The sequence below is a fragment of the Archocentrus centrarchus genome, chromosome 13 (assembly GCF_007364275.1).
Source record: "Archocentrus centrarchus isolate MPI-CPG fArcCen1 chromosome 13, fArcCen1, whole genome shotgun sequence".
Lineage (NCBI taxonomy): Eukaryota > Metazoa > Chordata > Actinopteri > Cichliformes > Cichlidae > Archocentrus > Archocentrus centrarchus.
The window spans coordinates 10,161,126-10,175,390 of NC_044358.1; the positions used below are offsets into that span (position 1 = coordinate 10,161,126).

Here is a 14,265-nt window from a genome sequence, read left to right on the forward strand (position 1 = left end):
CAATTCTCCAGAGCATTGTCAAAATTAGAAGAGAACTCAAATAAATAAATAATCCTGTATCTTTAATGATGGGAAAATGTTTTGGGAAATCAGATGGACAAATTCTAACTTTTCCACTTTACTAGATGATTAAGTCCTGGAAAAGAAAAAAAGAAAAGGGTTAAACCTATAACAACAGGATCAATTATTGAGCAAATAAATACTAATTGATGAAAGTGTGGTAATAAATATTTGTTTTATGTGAAGTGCTTTAACAGATATTCTGAGGTTATGTTTTATGATCTTGTGTCTCGTGCTTTAGTCCACTTGTTTGTTTGGTCTTACTTTATAGAAAAGGAGGCTGATTTTAGGAAATAAGAGTGCTAATAATTATTATGCTTTTCATATGCTTCTCCATTCTTTACTGAAAAAGAGAGCTGCTGTCTGTTTCTAACAAATGTGTGTGTGTGTGTGTGTGTGTGTGTGTGTGGTGTGTGTGTGTGTGTGTGTGTGTGTGTGTGTGGTGTGTGTGGTGTGGTGTGTGTCCTTGTTTAGTATAAACATTGATACAGAACTCAGTGGCTTACAGACATATCATTTGAGAGCAACTCTGCTTGTAATGACTTATTGTGCTTTAAATATATTATAATGTCATGTCGTTTGTTTCATGTTGTTTTTAGGTTAATAACCATAGGGGTGTTAAATTTTCACACAATGAATGGTGTGAAAAGAAGGGAGTAGGGATTATTTTTACTCAATGAATAAAAAACAAATGGACCAAATGTTTAAAGGTAAACTCCAGTAAATTAATTAATAAACAGTGGATCAGCCAAATAATAACAATTAAATAATACATTAGACAGAGAGCAAGTGATCAGAAAGTTCTAGACTATCTTCTCTGTTTCAGTGCATCTTATCTTGAGGACCGGTCACAAGGACGCAGAATTAAACATCACCAACGTCACAGTGTTCTGTCATTAATCTGACAAGATTTGTTTGTATTGATTAAGTTAAAACATTAGGAAGATGATGTGCTTTATGACTGAGAGGAATCTGAGTCATGAAAACCAGCTTAAACAAGACTGAGTGACGAAGGTCAAACTCGTAGCGCCCAGAGATTGTTTATGTATAGATAAGAGGAGGCTGACAGTATAAAAATGTTATGGTTAGACAGAAACACGGGCTCAGAGAGAGAGATAGTACACTCTTACTCTGAGTCCCCACATGGCCATGTGTGTATTTTTTCTGATTCTTTAATATATTAAATGTCTTACTTTTTTTAATTAAAGTGTTTCAGGTGTCTTCCTTCATTAAAAAAAAAAAAAAAAACTGTTTTCCTGTCAAAATAAATATGTAGGGCTGCTTTTTTACATTTGTGCAATATTTCTAAATTAGAAACATCCTGTCTCAGGTGCCGTTTACACGAGACCGTTTTCATTTTGAACGGTGTCGTTTTGATGCGTTTCGGCCTTGCGTTTACACGACAACGGTGTCGTTTTGATGCGTTTCGCCTTCTGTTTACACGACAACAGAGTGAAGGAAACGATGGTGTTTCAGAAACGGGGGTCCAGAGTGGAGCGTTTCAGAAACGCACCGGCTTGCGTTTTCGTGTAAACACTTGAAACCGGGGTTGATTTGAAAACGCTCGACTCGCACATGCGCACTATGGTTGCGACGGCCAGTTTTCGCGCACGCGCAAACTGATAAACAGTACTCGCGGATTCACGAGTTTTTCTTATGCTTTTCCTGTGTTTTTTACCGTTTGTTAATTCAGCGTTGTGTGCAGCAGCGATCCAACCTATCATCTGTCCACACAAACCTCTCACATTGGCCGTTTTGTAAGTAATGCAACAATTTGCCGCACTACCTACTGTGTCACTCCACGCATGCGCGTCTTGCGTAAACAAACTGCAAAGAGAAAACCAACGCCAACTTGTGGCCTGGCATGGGAACTACATCGTTTTCATCGTTTCACATGTCCTCGTGTAAAGGCGGATCGTTTCTGAAACGCCATCGTGTAAACGAAAGGCTGAAACGCATCAAACCGACACCGTTTCCAGTGAAAAACGGCTTCGTGTAAACGGCACCTCAGAGTGATTGCTGAAAAGCTAATCCATGCATTTCTTACTTCTAGGCTGGACTATTGTAATTCATTATTATCAGGCTGTCCTAAAAGCTCCCTGAAAAGCCTTCAGCTGATCCAAATGCTGCAGCTAGAGTACTGACAGGGACTAGAAAGAGAGAGCAGATTTCTCCCATGTTGGCTTCTCTTCATTGGCTCCCTGTTAAATCTAGAATAGAATTTTAAAATCCTTCTCCCTCACATACAAGGTCTTGAATAATCAGGCCTGATCTTATCTCAAAGACCTCATAGTACCATATCACCCCAACAGAGCTCTTTGCTCTCAGACTGCTGGCTTACCTTGTGGTTCCTAGGATACTTAAGAGTAGAAATGGGAGGCAGAGCCTTCAGCTTTCAGGCCCCTCTTTCTGTGGAACCAGCTCCCAGCTTGATTCAGGAGACAGACACCCTCTCTATTTTAAGCTTAGGCTTAAAACTTTCCTTTATGATCACGCTTATAGTTAGGGCTGGATCAGGTGACCCTGAACCCTCCCTTAGTTATCCTGCTATAGGCCTAGGCTGCTGGGGGTCCCATGATGCACTGAGTGTTTCTTCTTCATTCACCTCTTTTTACTCTGTTTATACCCCACTCTGCATTCAATCATTAGTATATCTAATCTCTGTTCTCTTCCACAGTGTGTCTTTTGTCCGGTTGTCTCTCCCCCCCTCGGCAGATGGACCCCCCTCCCTGTGCCTGGTTCTGCTGGAGGTTTCTTCCTGTTAAAAGGAGTTTTTCCTTCCCACTGTCACCAAGTGCTGCTCACAGGGGGTCGATCTGACTTTTGGTTTCTCTGTATGATTGTAGGGTCTTTACCTTATAATATAACGCAATTTGAGGGAACTGTTTGTTGTGATTTGGTGCTATATAAATAAAACTGCATTGAATGGAAAGTAAAATCTAAACATATCTTGTTAAGTGAGTGTTACTGTTCCTTTGAACAGCTGATGTGGAAAGCTGTCACAAATCCTTGGGCACCATGTAAAGGGGTTTATCTGCTTCACTGAAGACTGAGGACAAAAACAGCAGTTTTAAAGCCGTGGTCTGCAGATGATTGTCTTTTTTGTTTGTTTTTTCAGAGCACTGACTCACACGCACATGTGGCTTCAACACTGTCTCAAGTCAGTAGATCAGATTTTTACTGGCCCATAAAAGACGGCTTTAATCTATACGAGCAAAGCGTTCATTATTAGATTTGAATCCACGTGTGAGTTAAAGCATGAGGCTCGGTGTATTTATCGATGTTTCTCAGAGAGGAGGACATCTGGGTTCACGTCTATACTGCATGACTCACATTTGGTACACAAACGTGGTGAGCTGTGGACGAATGACTCAAACTGAGACAGTGCTGCCGCCATCAATGGCCATTGGATTATGACATTTTAAACAATGGATTCTATTTATATATTCATTTGTTTTAACCATTCAGTCTAGTTTATTTGTTCTTCTTCTGTTTTCCACCTTCATGCTGTGTTTCGTTACTTAGATCATACATATCTAATTTCATAGGCATTCTGAACATCATCCTTAGTTAAAAATGTTGTCAGTGTGTGGCGGTTCCCGGCCAGGCGCTCTGCGAGGCAGCTAAACTCTCTGTGCGTGTGACGTGTAGGACCTCCCTCTTCAACACACAGCAGCAGTAATGGCGGACTACGACAACTTTGAAGAGCGGGACCGGGCCTACGGCAGCTTCGGCGGCGGCAGAGGGTGAGTTTCCGCCGCACACGGCAGCTTTGCCGTGCCCCACAATCGCAAACCCCGATCGGACCGTCACCGTGTTCCCGCTGCTGTGCACCCGAGTCCGGGGAGCAGGCTGTGTAGGCCCCGGAGCGTGACATGCTCAGCGCTTACTGAATGGGCAGAGCACGCGTGAGGGTATCCTGAGGAGAACGGCCGGGAAACACGCGGTCTCGGAGCTAACATGCTAGCTGTTAGCAAGCGGCTAGCTGCGTGTGGACAGTGAAAACGGGCTCTCCGGGGTTGGTGCGGCGCGCCCCGCAGCTCAGTAGTTCAGATACTCGGATAGTGCGTGCGGCTACGGGCCGGCGTTGGTGAGCAGTGGGCTTCGTGCCCACAGCAGGTGGAGAGGGTGGCGGACCCGCAGCTGCAGGCTGCCCGCATGGCTGCATCATGTGTCCCTGCACATTCATCCACGTAGCAGGCAGAGCCTGAGGTTGGGAGAGCGGTCGCTGTGGTTACCGGCAGGTTAGCTGCTGTTTTCCGCTCCGCTTCAGTGCGGATGTTATCTGATGGCTGATCAATGATTAAAAACTGTGATTTATTTTTCCTGGTGGGGAGGGGGGTTCAGGACGTCTGCAGCACACAAAGCTTTGATATGCGCATAACCAGACTTACTGTGAAAAGGTATAATTGGTGTTTAGCCTCAACTGCTGGCTGGATTTAAACTGATGCTGTCTGAGCGCAGCTCATAGGTACAGAGATTCAGTTCGTTTTTAACGCAGTTTCTTCAGCTGCAGCGAACCAGGCTGGAATCAAAAGATGAGGTCTTGATACAGAGCTGCAGGTAGCACCTCTCATCCACCTGCCTGCCAGGAGATGGATCCGATGGGAGGAGTAAACATTTTGTTTGAACAGAGGGCCTGAAATCCATGTTTGAAGAGTGAAGGGAATCCCCCCATAAAATGCATCCATTGGAGGGGAGGGATTTGTGCACTTTTTCTTTTTTTTTCTTTTTTTGCAGGGGGGGCTGATTGAGCTGTGCAAAGATAAATACATCCAACAAAAACTAAACTGACCTGTATTAAAGTCTGCCGGGTGGTTGGGTGAAGGTAAAGTGGGCCTCTCTGACACGTTCATGTGAGCATCCCTTCAGAGGAAAGCCTGTCTGTGGTGTGAAACAGCAGGGGGCGCTGTAGTCCTGCAAGTAGGGAGCCAGAGCTCCAGATGTTTGTCCTGGTTGGGCTTCTCTATTTCTGCAGATTCTGGCTGGTTCGGCACTAGTGCAGCATTACACTGACTGTTATTAGACGACTGTAACTGTCTGCAGGGTTTCTTATAAGCAGTCAGTTTTTTGTTGTTTTTTTTTTGGGGGGGGGGGGTGATTAAATTCTTTGCAGTCACACTGAAGCACTCTGCTCTAATGTAGGAAGACCTCCTCATGCCTCTGAACTAGTTGAGTCAGGGCAGTCTGTGGATGAACAATTCACTGCTTCAGGGTTTTAAGGCAACTGATTTGAATTCTTCAGAGCTGCAGGTGATGATATTAAAGCTCTAACTTTCTCTGAGCAAAGCTCCAAACTGAGATGGTGAGTTACGAGGAGGCAGAGAAGAGAATAAAAGTCTTCCTGTTTTTGATTATCTGCTGAATCCATTGCACACGTGGCTTCAACACTGTCTCCAGATCAGTAGATCAGACTTTTACTGGCCCTTAAAGATGTTTTTAATCTATAAGAACAGAGTATTCCTTATTAGATTTGAATTTGATATTAAACCTTTTTTTTTAATCATGGAAAAATAATTAGTAACTAAAGTTTTAAAATAAATGTAGTGGAGTTAGAGGTTGTTGGCTCAGGTGTGTGTGACAGAGAGGTTGCTGCCGTCAGCCTGAAGCAAAGTCTGAGTAGATTTAGAGCTTCATCAGTTCATCAGCATACGCACAGCTTTCATTTTAGAGTCCTCTTCATCCAGCTGTGCTTTAAAACGGCATGTATGAGAGTGGCTTTAAACAGTTCACAGGATTTTCTGTGAGGGAAAACAGCTCCTCAGTGAGGTGATATAAATGACCCTTGACCCCAGGTCATTGGGTCATTGCTTATTTTTGGGCTTTTTGTGGTGGCTGTGTAGTTTAAAGTGATTTGAGCACTCAGAAGTGAAAAGTGCTGTTCATTCTCCGGGGGGGGGGGGCAGTCTGAGACATCTCAGTTTGAACTCACTAAACGGCTTCAAACAGTCCTGCTGGTTTCCCTTTGGCAGCATATATGAAACTTGATTTTAGCAGCACATCTGCATCATCACTGCAGCAGCCAGTCACTGATGAGGCAGCTCGGTTAGCCTGAGGCGAGCCGGCTGCTGACCTGCTGCTGTGAATCAGCGCCACGCCCCCCTCAGGTGTTTTCCTGCCTTATCAGCGCTCCAGGTTGATCCAGTTTGTGGGATTCTCTTTGTAGGCGCTGACCAAACTGAACACATCCTCAGTGATCAGGAGCTACTTGGTGACCATCTACATGATGGAGCACCATGTCACACAGCACAAAGATAACTGCGATCATCCTGGGAAACTCCTCAGATCCACAGACTGGGATCAGCTCTGAACTCTTTACATAACTGTGATTTATTTACCAATAAAGGTCTTTCAAACTTATGGAGTTCTTACGATTGTTCTTCACTACAAAATACAAACATGGAGGAAACCTCTGAATATTGAATGAAACTCAAAGCTTTTGATCCTGACTGCTGCCTTTTGAATCAATTTGTAGTTAATAAGTCTCTGCTGACTGAAATTAAGGTGGCACTGTACCTCCCTGTGCTGAAGTATTGGACATTATTCTGCTCAGCTGTGTATAAAATAATAAAAATTAGCTCCAGCTGAAAAAAATATTCAATGAATACTTTAAGTGTATTTTGATGCTAAAGCATTTCCTGAAATATGAAGCTGTCATGTTTGCTGCCTTTCACTTAAACACACCATAATGGAGGCAGAGGCTGTTTCATTGAGTTTGGCACAAAGATTCAAACATTTTGGGAAGAGGTCAGAGGTCACACATGACTTCTGACCCCAAAAGCTGTTTCTACCTGGTTTGTATCCAGAAGAAAAATGAACAAACGGGAGCGAGCGTCAGATTTCTAACCCGGTTAGAGCCGCAGTAAACGGATTTACCGGCATCGTAATCGCCACCTCCCGACCGTTGAAGCATCATAAAGTCTGATTATTTGTCCGTTTGGATCCACAGAATGAAGGAGGAAACGGTTTTCATGAGATTCCAGATTGTTCTGATGGACTTCCCAACATTAGCTTTGTCTAGTTAGTTGTTTTTAAATGTCCAGACTGAATATTATCTGATAATATCAGCTGATTGGTTCAAACTCTCACATGATGTCAGAATGTAGTCAAACTGTTTATGGGGGGAAGGGACATTCAGCCTAATGTTAGCTGGCATAATGTGAGCTGCTGGTGATTAGCTGGTTGTTGTGCCAAAAAGAGATTTCTGGTATTTAAAGTGTTGTAAATGACTTTTTTGGGTCTATAATCTGTGAAACGTGCCAAACAAATCTCTCATTAATTATATCAAGTCATCAAGAGTAGAAACTGCAATCAGTGTTTTCAGAGGACTTTTATATCTTCTTTATCAGGGTAAAAAGTGTCACTGTCAATAACAATGTCTTTTTGAAGAGAGAGCAGGCGAACAAATATAACATCACAGCTCCATAAAGATGTGGCCAAAAAGGTCTGGATTGATTATAATATAGATACAATGAGCAGAGTAATAAGGATACTCACTAAACAGGTCATTTCTTCAATTTATATAGAAGCCCTTCATAAATCCTGTTGACTGCAGTCAGTTTACCAGTATAAGCAAAGACCATTACACTTAATAAAAACACACAAACATCAGACATCACTTTCTGCGCAACCACCGGCTCCTGTCAGCTGTCTGTAACGGAGGGTCGCAGGTCTGATCTGTGAAGATCAATCACTGCAGCAGTATTGGAATAAATGAGCATGAGGTGATAGGTACGATTAATTCATCATCAGTTTTTTTTTTTTTTACTCAATTTTCATTTGTGTTCTAGTAAATGTGGCTTTTGTGTTCATTGAAGGTTATTTTTTGGGGAACAAAGAAATTCTAATTAACGTGTTTGTTTTAGTCATTTGATCCAGAAATAACAATTCATTTATGCAGATGAACCAAACTGTGGCTTCTGCACCGTGATATGAACCGAACTGTGAGCTTTGGTTACAAAATAGACCTGCAGTGAGCGACTGAGCCCATGAACTCATCAGGAACGCGTTCGCAGGGCCGAGGCTGTTTTCCCGTGGCCTTTCACATTTCTTAGGTCTGTGGTCATTTCTGTTACCTTGGGTGGTGTCGCCACCATTTTCTGTTGAGACTCCATCCCAGGACAGCCTGTGTTGTGATCTTCCCAGTTGGAAGACCAGTTAGCTCATTGTGTGGAGAGTGGTTACTGGTTTGGGACACAATGAAAATTGGAGCCGCCCCCATTTTACCTTTCTAGCGGGTGGGGGAAGCTGCAGGAGTGCTGTATGGCCGAATTAATACTTATCAGCCGGAACGTTAAACGGAGTTCGAAGGTTTTTATTCATCAGAATCTTCAGTTTGATTTTTCACCGTCACAGAAATGAGGAGAAAACCAAATTTTCAGGGTTGAGTCTGGTTTAGGCTTTGAGCTCTGAAACTTCCCTCAGGTTTGGGCACTTTTCTCCATTTAATATATTTTTATACTACAGTTGTTTTTGTCTTTTGCTTTCACCTAGTGTTGCTAAGTTTCTCCATTTGCTTGAAGTTTGGATTAAAAACAGGTTTGTGGATCAGCAGAAAAATTTGGGCTTTTTTGACTGAATAAACCCCAAAAAGTTGCCACCTTAAACCTGCCTTCAGTCTGTACTCCAGATCACACACTCCCCTTTGGTTATGTCACCATCTAATGATCCGTGTATGCCCCGCCACCCTCTTTTCCCTCCCACCAGGCCCCGTGGCGGCAGCGGTCCCGGAGGCCCCCAGGAAGCAGAAGGAGCTGCGACAGAGCCTCCGTTTCACAGCGTACGTGGGAAACCTGCCGTTCAACACGGTGAGGGAGACATCGACATCATCTTCAACGAGCTAACATCCGCAGCGTCCGATTGGTCAGAGACAAAGAGACAGACAAGTTCAAAGGTCAGGGGAGGGGCTGGTTGTTTTGGATGAAGGGGTTTTACCTCGGATGAAACTTCCCGTCTGACTGTTTGTGTCTCTTTCAGGTTTTTGTTATGTTGAATTTGAAGATTTGGAATCTCTAAAAGAAGCTTTGACGTACGACGGCGCTGTGAGTATCTGATTTAATGAACCCACCATTTTCTGCTTCTGCTGCGCTCCAGTTCTCCGTATCTAACATGACCTCTGACCTGCAGTTATTAGGTGAAAGGTCACTGAGGGTGGACATCGCAGAGGGACGAAGGCAAGAGCGAGGAGGCGGCGGCTTCGGCTTCAGGAAAGACGACAGCAGAGGTACGATCAGAGAAGTGGTCGGAGCGCCGGCTTCAGAGCGCAGTGCTGGGAATGAATGTCGGACAAAAGCAAAACCGTTTGTGCGTAAAAGGTGTTTTCTCCTGCGTCCAGCAACAGGCTCAGACCACACGATGTTTTTGCTTAAAAACGTCACTGCGGCAGATTTATAGTCGAGATCCGGACGTCTCTGAGATACTCCTCGGTCAGTAGGAGTGAATAAATGGCTAAAATAATTATTTCCAAAAACTCCACATTTTTGTTTCCAGAACACGTCTGAAACCTAAATCACACAGCTCTCATGTCCTTTAACATTTTCTCACAGTGAAGCCGATTTGTCCATAAAACAATAATATTCTGCTAATGCGTGCTGATTGGTCAGTTAAGGATGCAGGACACGATGGCGCCCGTTTCCAAACGATAACTGCAGCAGATGTTCGGAGTGAAGTTAAAGCCCAGCAGAGACTTCCATCGGTGTAGAAGAAGCAGCTCACTGTGGAAGGTGAAGCTGCTGCTCGCTTCATGCCCCAAACCAAAATGGAGGATGACGTAAAGTGACTCGTGGTGCTGTGATCTCCTTACTACTTAAAGCACGTCTCCTGTCTCCTTTTCTTAACCACTTTTCCTTTATTGAGAAGGAAAAGTGGGCAGGAATAATAAGAAGGACTTTGGAAAAAAGAGGAGAATCCCAGCGACCTCACACTCGTCTCCTTAACGGCGTGACGCTGGATGTCCACTGTGTTGAAACTACAATGTGCAGAAGATGGACTACAAAACACGCATCTTACTTCACCACAGTGTCTTCTTACCTTGCACTTTGGCACAGGTCATGCAAACGAGGACAGTCTGGGAAAACAGGAGGAGGAGATTTAAATGAATCGCACAAACATGATGAACACTCTTAAACCTGTTGTGGCTGTTTTAGCTGCTTCTGGCAGTGTGTGTTAGTAAAGGGAGGGTGAGAGTGTAATCGGCTCAAAGCTGTGAGCGCGGTGCCAAAACTTTGGCTCATCACGCTGAGCGTTCAGAGCCGAGGCCCACTCACCTGCTCCTCACTAACGCTGAGATGTTACAGGAACACAGCAGAAATGAAAAAAGTGAAATGTCTGTCAGCTTTTAATGAGGCCGAGTGAGAGTCGTGTCTGAATGCTGCAGCTCTGTTTGGTGCTTATGTGAACATCGTGCGGGTCAGCCGGTCCATGCAGGCGTTTTACGCTCTCGAGCTCGTGGGGCTCTGTGGACCTGGAGGACAAAGCTAAACGCCCACTGTGGTTTGGATTGAAGGGCTTTTAGGTGTGTCGCAGGTTTCTGTTGTAGTAAAATACCTTTGAGTGTCAGTGACGTCACAGCACCACGAGCCGCTTTACGGCAGCTTTTGCTGCACGCCGACACTTCTGCCGGGCTTTACCGACACTCCGAACACCTGCTGCCGTTACCGTTGGAAGAGGTGATTCAGACATTGAAATTCAGCCTTCAGGGAAATGCAGAGAAAACATGTTTGTTGCCCTTTGACTCTGAGGAGGAGGAGGACTTTTCATCTTTCATGCTTCATCTTTCACTCTCACCTCCGCTGAACACCGCCCCCCTTTCACCTCCCCGCTGTTCATAGACACCTGCAGGTAGGTGGAGTTCCACCCGACGGCTCCTCCTGATGACCTTTAGTTACTTTAGTGTTCAAAACACTGCTGCTGCTGCTCCTCTCTAACCCCGATTGGCTGATGGACCACTAACAAGCTCCGCCTCTCTAGTGTTGTTTTTTCTTGCTCCTGCCAGAAGGAGGTGCTGCCTCCTCTTGGTTTCTTTCCTTTTTAGTCCTCTTCCTCGCTCTCCTCGCCTCTTTTCTCCTCTCTCTCCCTCCCCCCCCCCCCCCCCCCCTCTCCTCTCAGTGTTAAACTGCCCCATGTCCTCTGCAGGACGAGGAGGCTCTCGAGGAGCTCCCAGAGGAGGAGGAGGACGTGACTCCCGTGAGGACTTCTACGACCAGCCCGGAGGAGGTGCGGTTAGAGAGTTCAGCAGCTCAGGTTGGACAGCAGCCCATTCCAGCAGCCAATCAGAGCACTGCCGGGTGGGCTGCAGCCAATAACATGGCAGGAAAATGTCCCTGCCCACCAAACTTTATTTAAACCAATAAAACTAAACAAAATTAAATTTGGATGAACTTTGTGGACCTGCACTGATGTTTATCATGTGAGATAATCTGAGAAATATTATGATTGTGAGACATGATTGATCAGTAATTCAGACTGTAGCGGAGAGACTAACAATAAACTAATCAAACACACCAAACAGGAAGTGGTAACTCTAGTGTCTGGCTCCGCCTCCTGAAGCTGCTGGACCACACCCTGTTTTTCCCCCATCATGCCCTTCACCACGACCATCTCATACTCATACTCATTTCCAGGTCTGGGACTCTTTCAGGATGCCTGAGGCAGTTTGTCTGAAGACTCACCTGTCTGCGTGTGTGTGTCTCGTCCGCTCACCTGTCTCCCTGCAGGTTTTAGAGATGATGACTACATGGGAGGGCGGAGTCGAGGCGGTGGCAGTCGCCCTGGTGAAAGAAGGGGTGGGAGCGGAGGGATGGGTCGCTACAGAGACGGACCTCCCCGAGGAGGAACGACAGACTTCAGGGAACCGTCTGAAGGTGGAAGAACGTCTTGTTTTTTTATGAATGGAAACATTTTATCTCCAGTCTTTGAACTCTAACGTGACCTTAACAGATGAGACCTTCAGCCACTTTTGTGGCTCTTCCTGTGGACACAACACAAGCTCCCAATTAGGGACAAATTAAGTTTGTTAAAAACTGAGGAGCTTTAGCATTGCTGTGGTGTGTGTGTGTGTGTGTCTGCAGAAAGAAACCACAAGAAACTAACCAAATGTGTGTCACACCCTTTTAAAACAATTAACCAGGTGCTCACAGGTGTGTGCATCTTAGGACCCGCCTCTCACACTAAACCAGGGAGAGAAAGGAAGGAGGAGAGTTCATCAGTCTCACACAGCAGAATCTGGTCTTTCTGGTTAGCCGCTAGTTGTTCAGTGATATCTTCATCTCGTGTTGTTGTGATTGCACTGATGCTCAGGGCTACAGTACATACACAGCTTTGTCAACTGTTGGACAACAGACAGCTGTGGTCAGAAGTTTCCATCCACTCGTCATAGGTGTGAATGTCAGGGTAATTTGGGGCTTTTCCAGGGTGGAATGATTGTGCAGCAAACATCTTTAATGGTTTTTTTTTTAAAAAGTTGGATCTTTGCCAGGAAAGCAACCAATTTAAATGAACTCTGCCAAGAGGAGCATTTAAATATCCAACCACAATTATGCCTGAAGCTTATTGATGGCTACAAAAGAGTCTGATCGAGGTGCAACTTCTAACCAAATATAAGTGGGGGTGTATACATGTTTCTGAGCCCTGTACGCATACTTTGACCCTGTGTGGATTAGAGAAAATCCAAATTAAATTCAAGCTTGTGCACCAATTCTTGTTTTTTAAAGTCATTAAGGATGTGTGCTGTTCACTCATCCCACCCTGAAAAAGAACATTAACAGCCCCAAATTACCCTGATGAGAGAATGAAGCTTCTGATCACAGCTGTGCACGACACAGAGAACAGAGCAGCGTGACATCAGGACAGTCTGTACGTACCTGCCAATAGCTTTACTTTCTCCTGGGAAATTCCCACAGTTTGCGTGACCCTCACACTTTATTTTGAATAACTGTAATACATGAATTACTATGTTGTGAGCACGACATGCAGTTGATATCTGTCAGTGCAACCTGGCAGCACAGAGTGTGTGTGTGTGTGTGATCTCTGAGCTGCTGCTCCAATGACTTTAAAGATGCTCGACTGTTTTTGACTTTGTTGTAAACATCGGTGTGAGCGTCTGGAGTCACTAACGCATAACTGAGATGAGTTACAACCATCTCCAGTAAAATGACCCAAGCTGGACACTTTGAAAATGGTTATAAGCGGCGCCAGGAGACGAGTGCAGGGATCGTCTACAAAGTGTAACACTGGCAGAGCGGAGACGCTACAAAAGCAGAAAAATAGTGTTTTTAAAATCATGTCACACAGCACTGATCTCCTGGTTATTACAGAAACTTTTTGGGGGGGGAGTAAAATTCTGTTTAACCATTTGAAGTGTTTCTGGAACAGGAAGCTCTTGCGTGCACTGAGCGTCTGTTTTTGTGTCTTTGTTGCAGAGGAGCGCGCACAGCGGCCTCGGCTGCAGCTGAAGCTCGGACCGTCTCTGAGCCGCTCAACCAGGTCGCCAACCCCAACTCTGCCATCTTCGGCGGAGCGAAGCCGCGAGAGGAGGTGATCTCAAGAGAAAAACCATAAGAGACTGAAGGCCGCACGGCCGGTGGGAGGAGGAGGGGGGCGGGGGGAGAGGGGAGAGGGAGGGAAGGTGGGTCAGAGCGAACTGAAACCATGAAAAGCCAGCGGGGTGATTTAAACGCCACAGTTAGCGATCCTTCCTGACAGACGGCGAGTGAGCGAGCGGACGCTGCCCTCCTCCTCCTCCTCCTCTTCTTCTTCCTGTTTGAGTTCAGTTTGAGCAGAATATTTATTCTTAGTGGGATAAAGACGAATCGCACTCTGACACTCTGATCAGTAATACACCTGTTAACACGCAGCGAGCAGCTCGTCAATGCATGTTCCGTCTTTGGGTTTCTCTGCCCCGCCCCCTCACCTCCACCCTCCGCTTTCTGTGATGTCATACCTGCTTCGTCCTGTAGCCCCACCCCATCCTCTGCTGGGTCAAAGGTTACCCACATTTACTCCAACAGAAAGAAGCTCAGAGGTTAAACCTGTAAAGTCTTAGTGTTTATTTTATTTTTTTCATTTTTTTTGTATTTTATAGTTGTTGAGCTGCAGCCCCCGCCTACTCACTCTGATTGGTCAAAAAAATTCCCCTCTATTTTTTCTTCGCTGTCGCTCATTGAATGCTTTGATCTGCCCTCAGTTGGTTTCGGTGGCTTGGTCATC

At 45.1% G+C, this 14,265-nt stretch overlaps 1 protein-coding gene across 1 annotated transcript; it reads left to right on the top strand.

Annotated features, from left to right (window-relative positions):
* Window positions 1-3,741: 3,741 nt before the first annotated feature.
* On the top strand, window positions 3,742-13,617 carry eif4h (eukaryotic translation initiation factor 4h). The gene is given in 11 exon segments (XM_030744485.1): window positions 3,742-3,806; window positions 8,767-8,791; window positions 8,793-8,868; window positions 8,871-8,897; window positions 8,900-8,953; window positions 9,037-9,101; window positions 9,187-9,283; window positions 11,194-11,274; window positions 11,775-11,921; window positions 13,479-13,511; window positions 13,514-13,617. Coding segments are annotated over 11 exon segments (774 nt in total).
* Window positions 13,618-14,265: the final 648 nt, after the last annotated feature.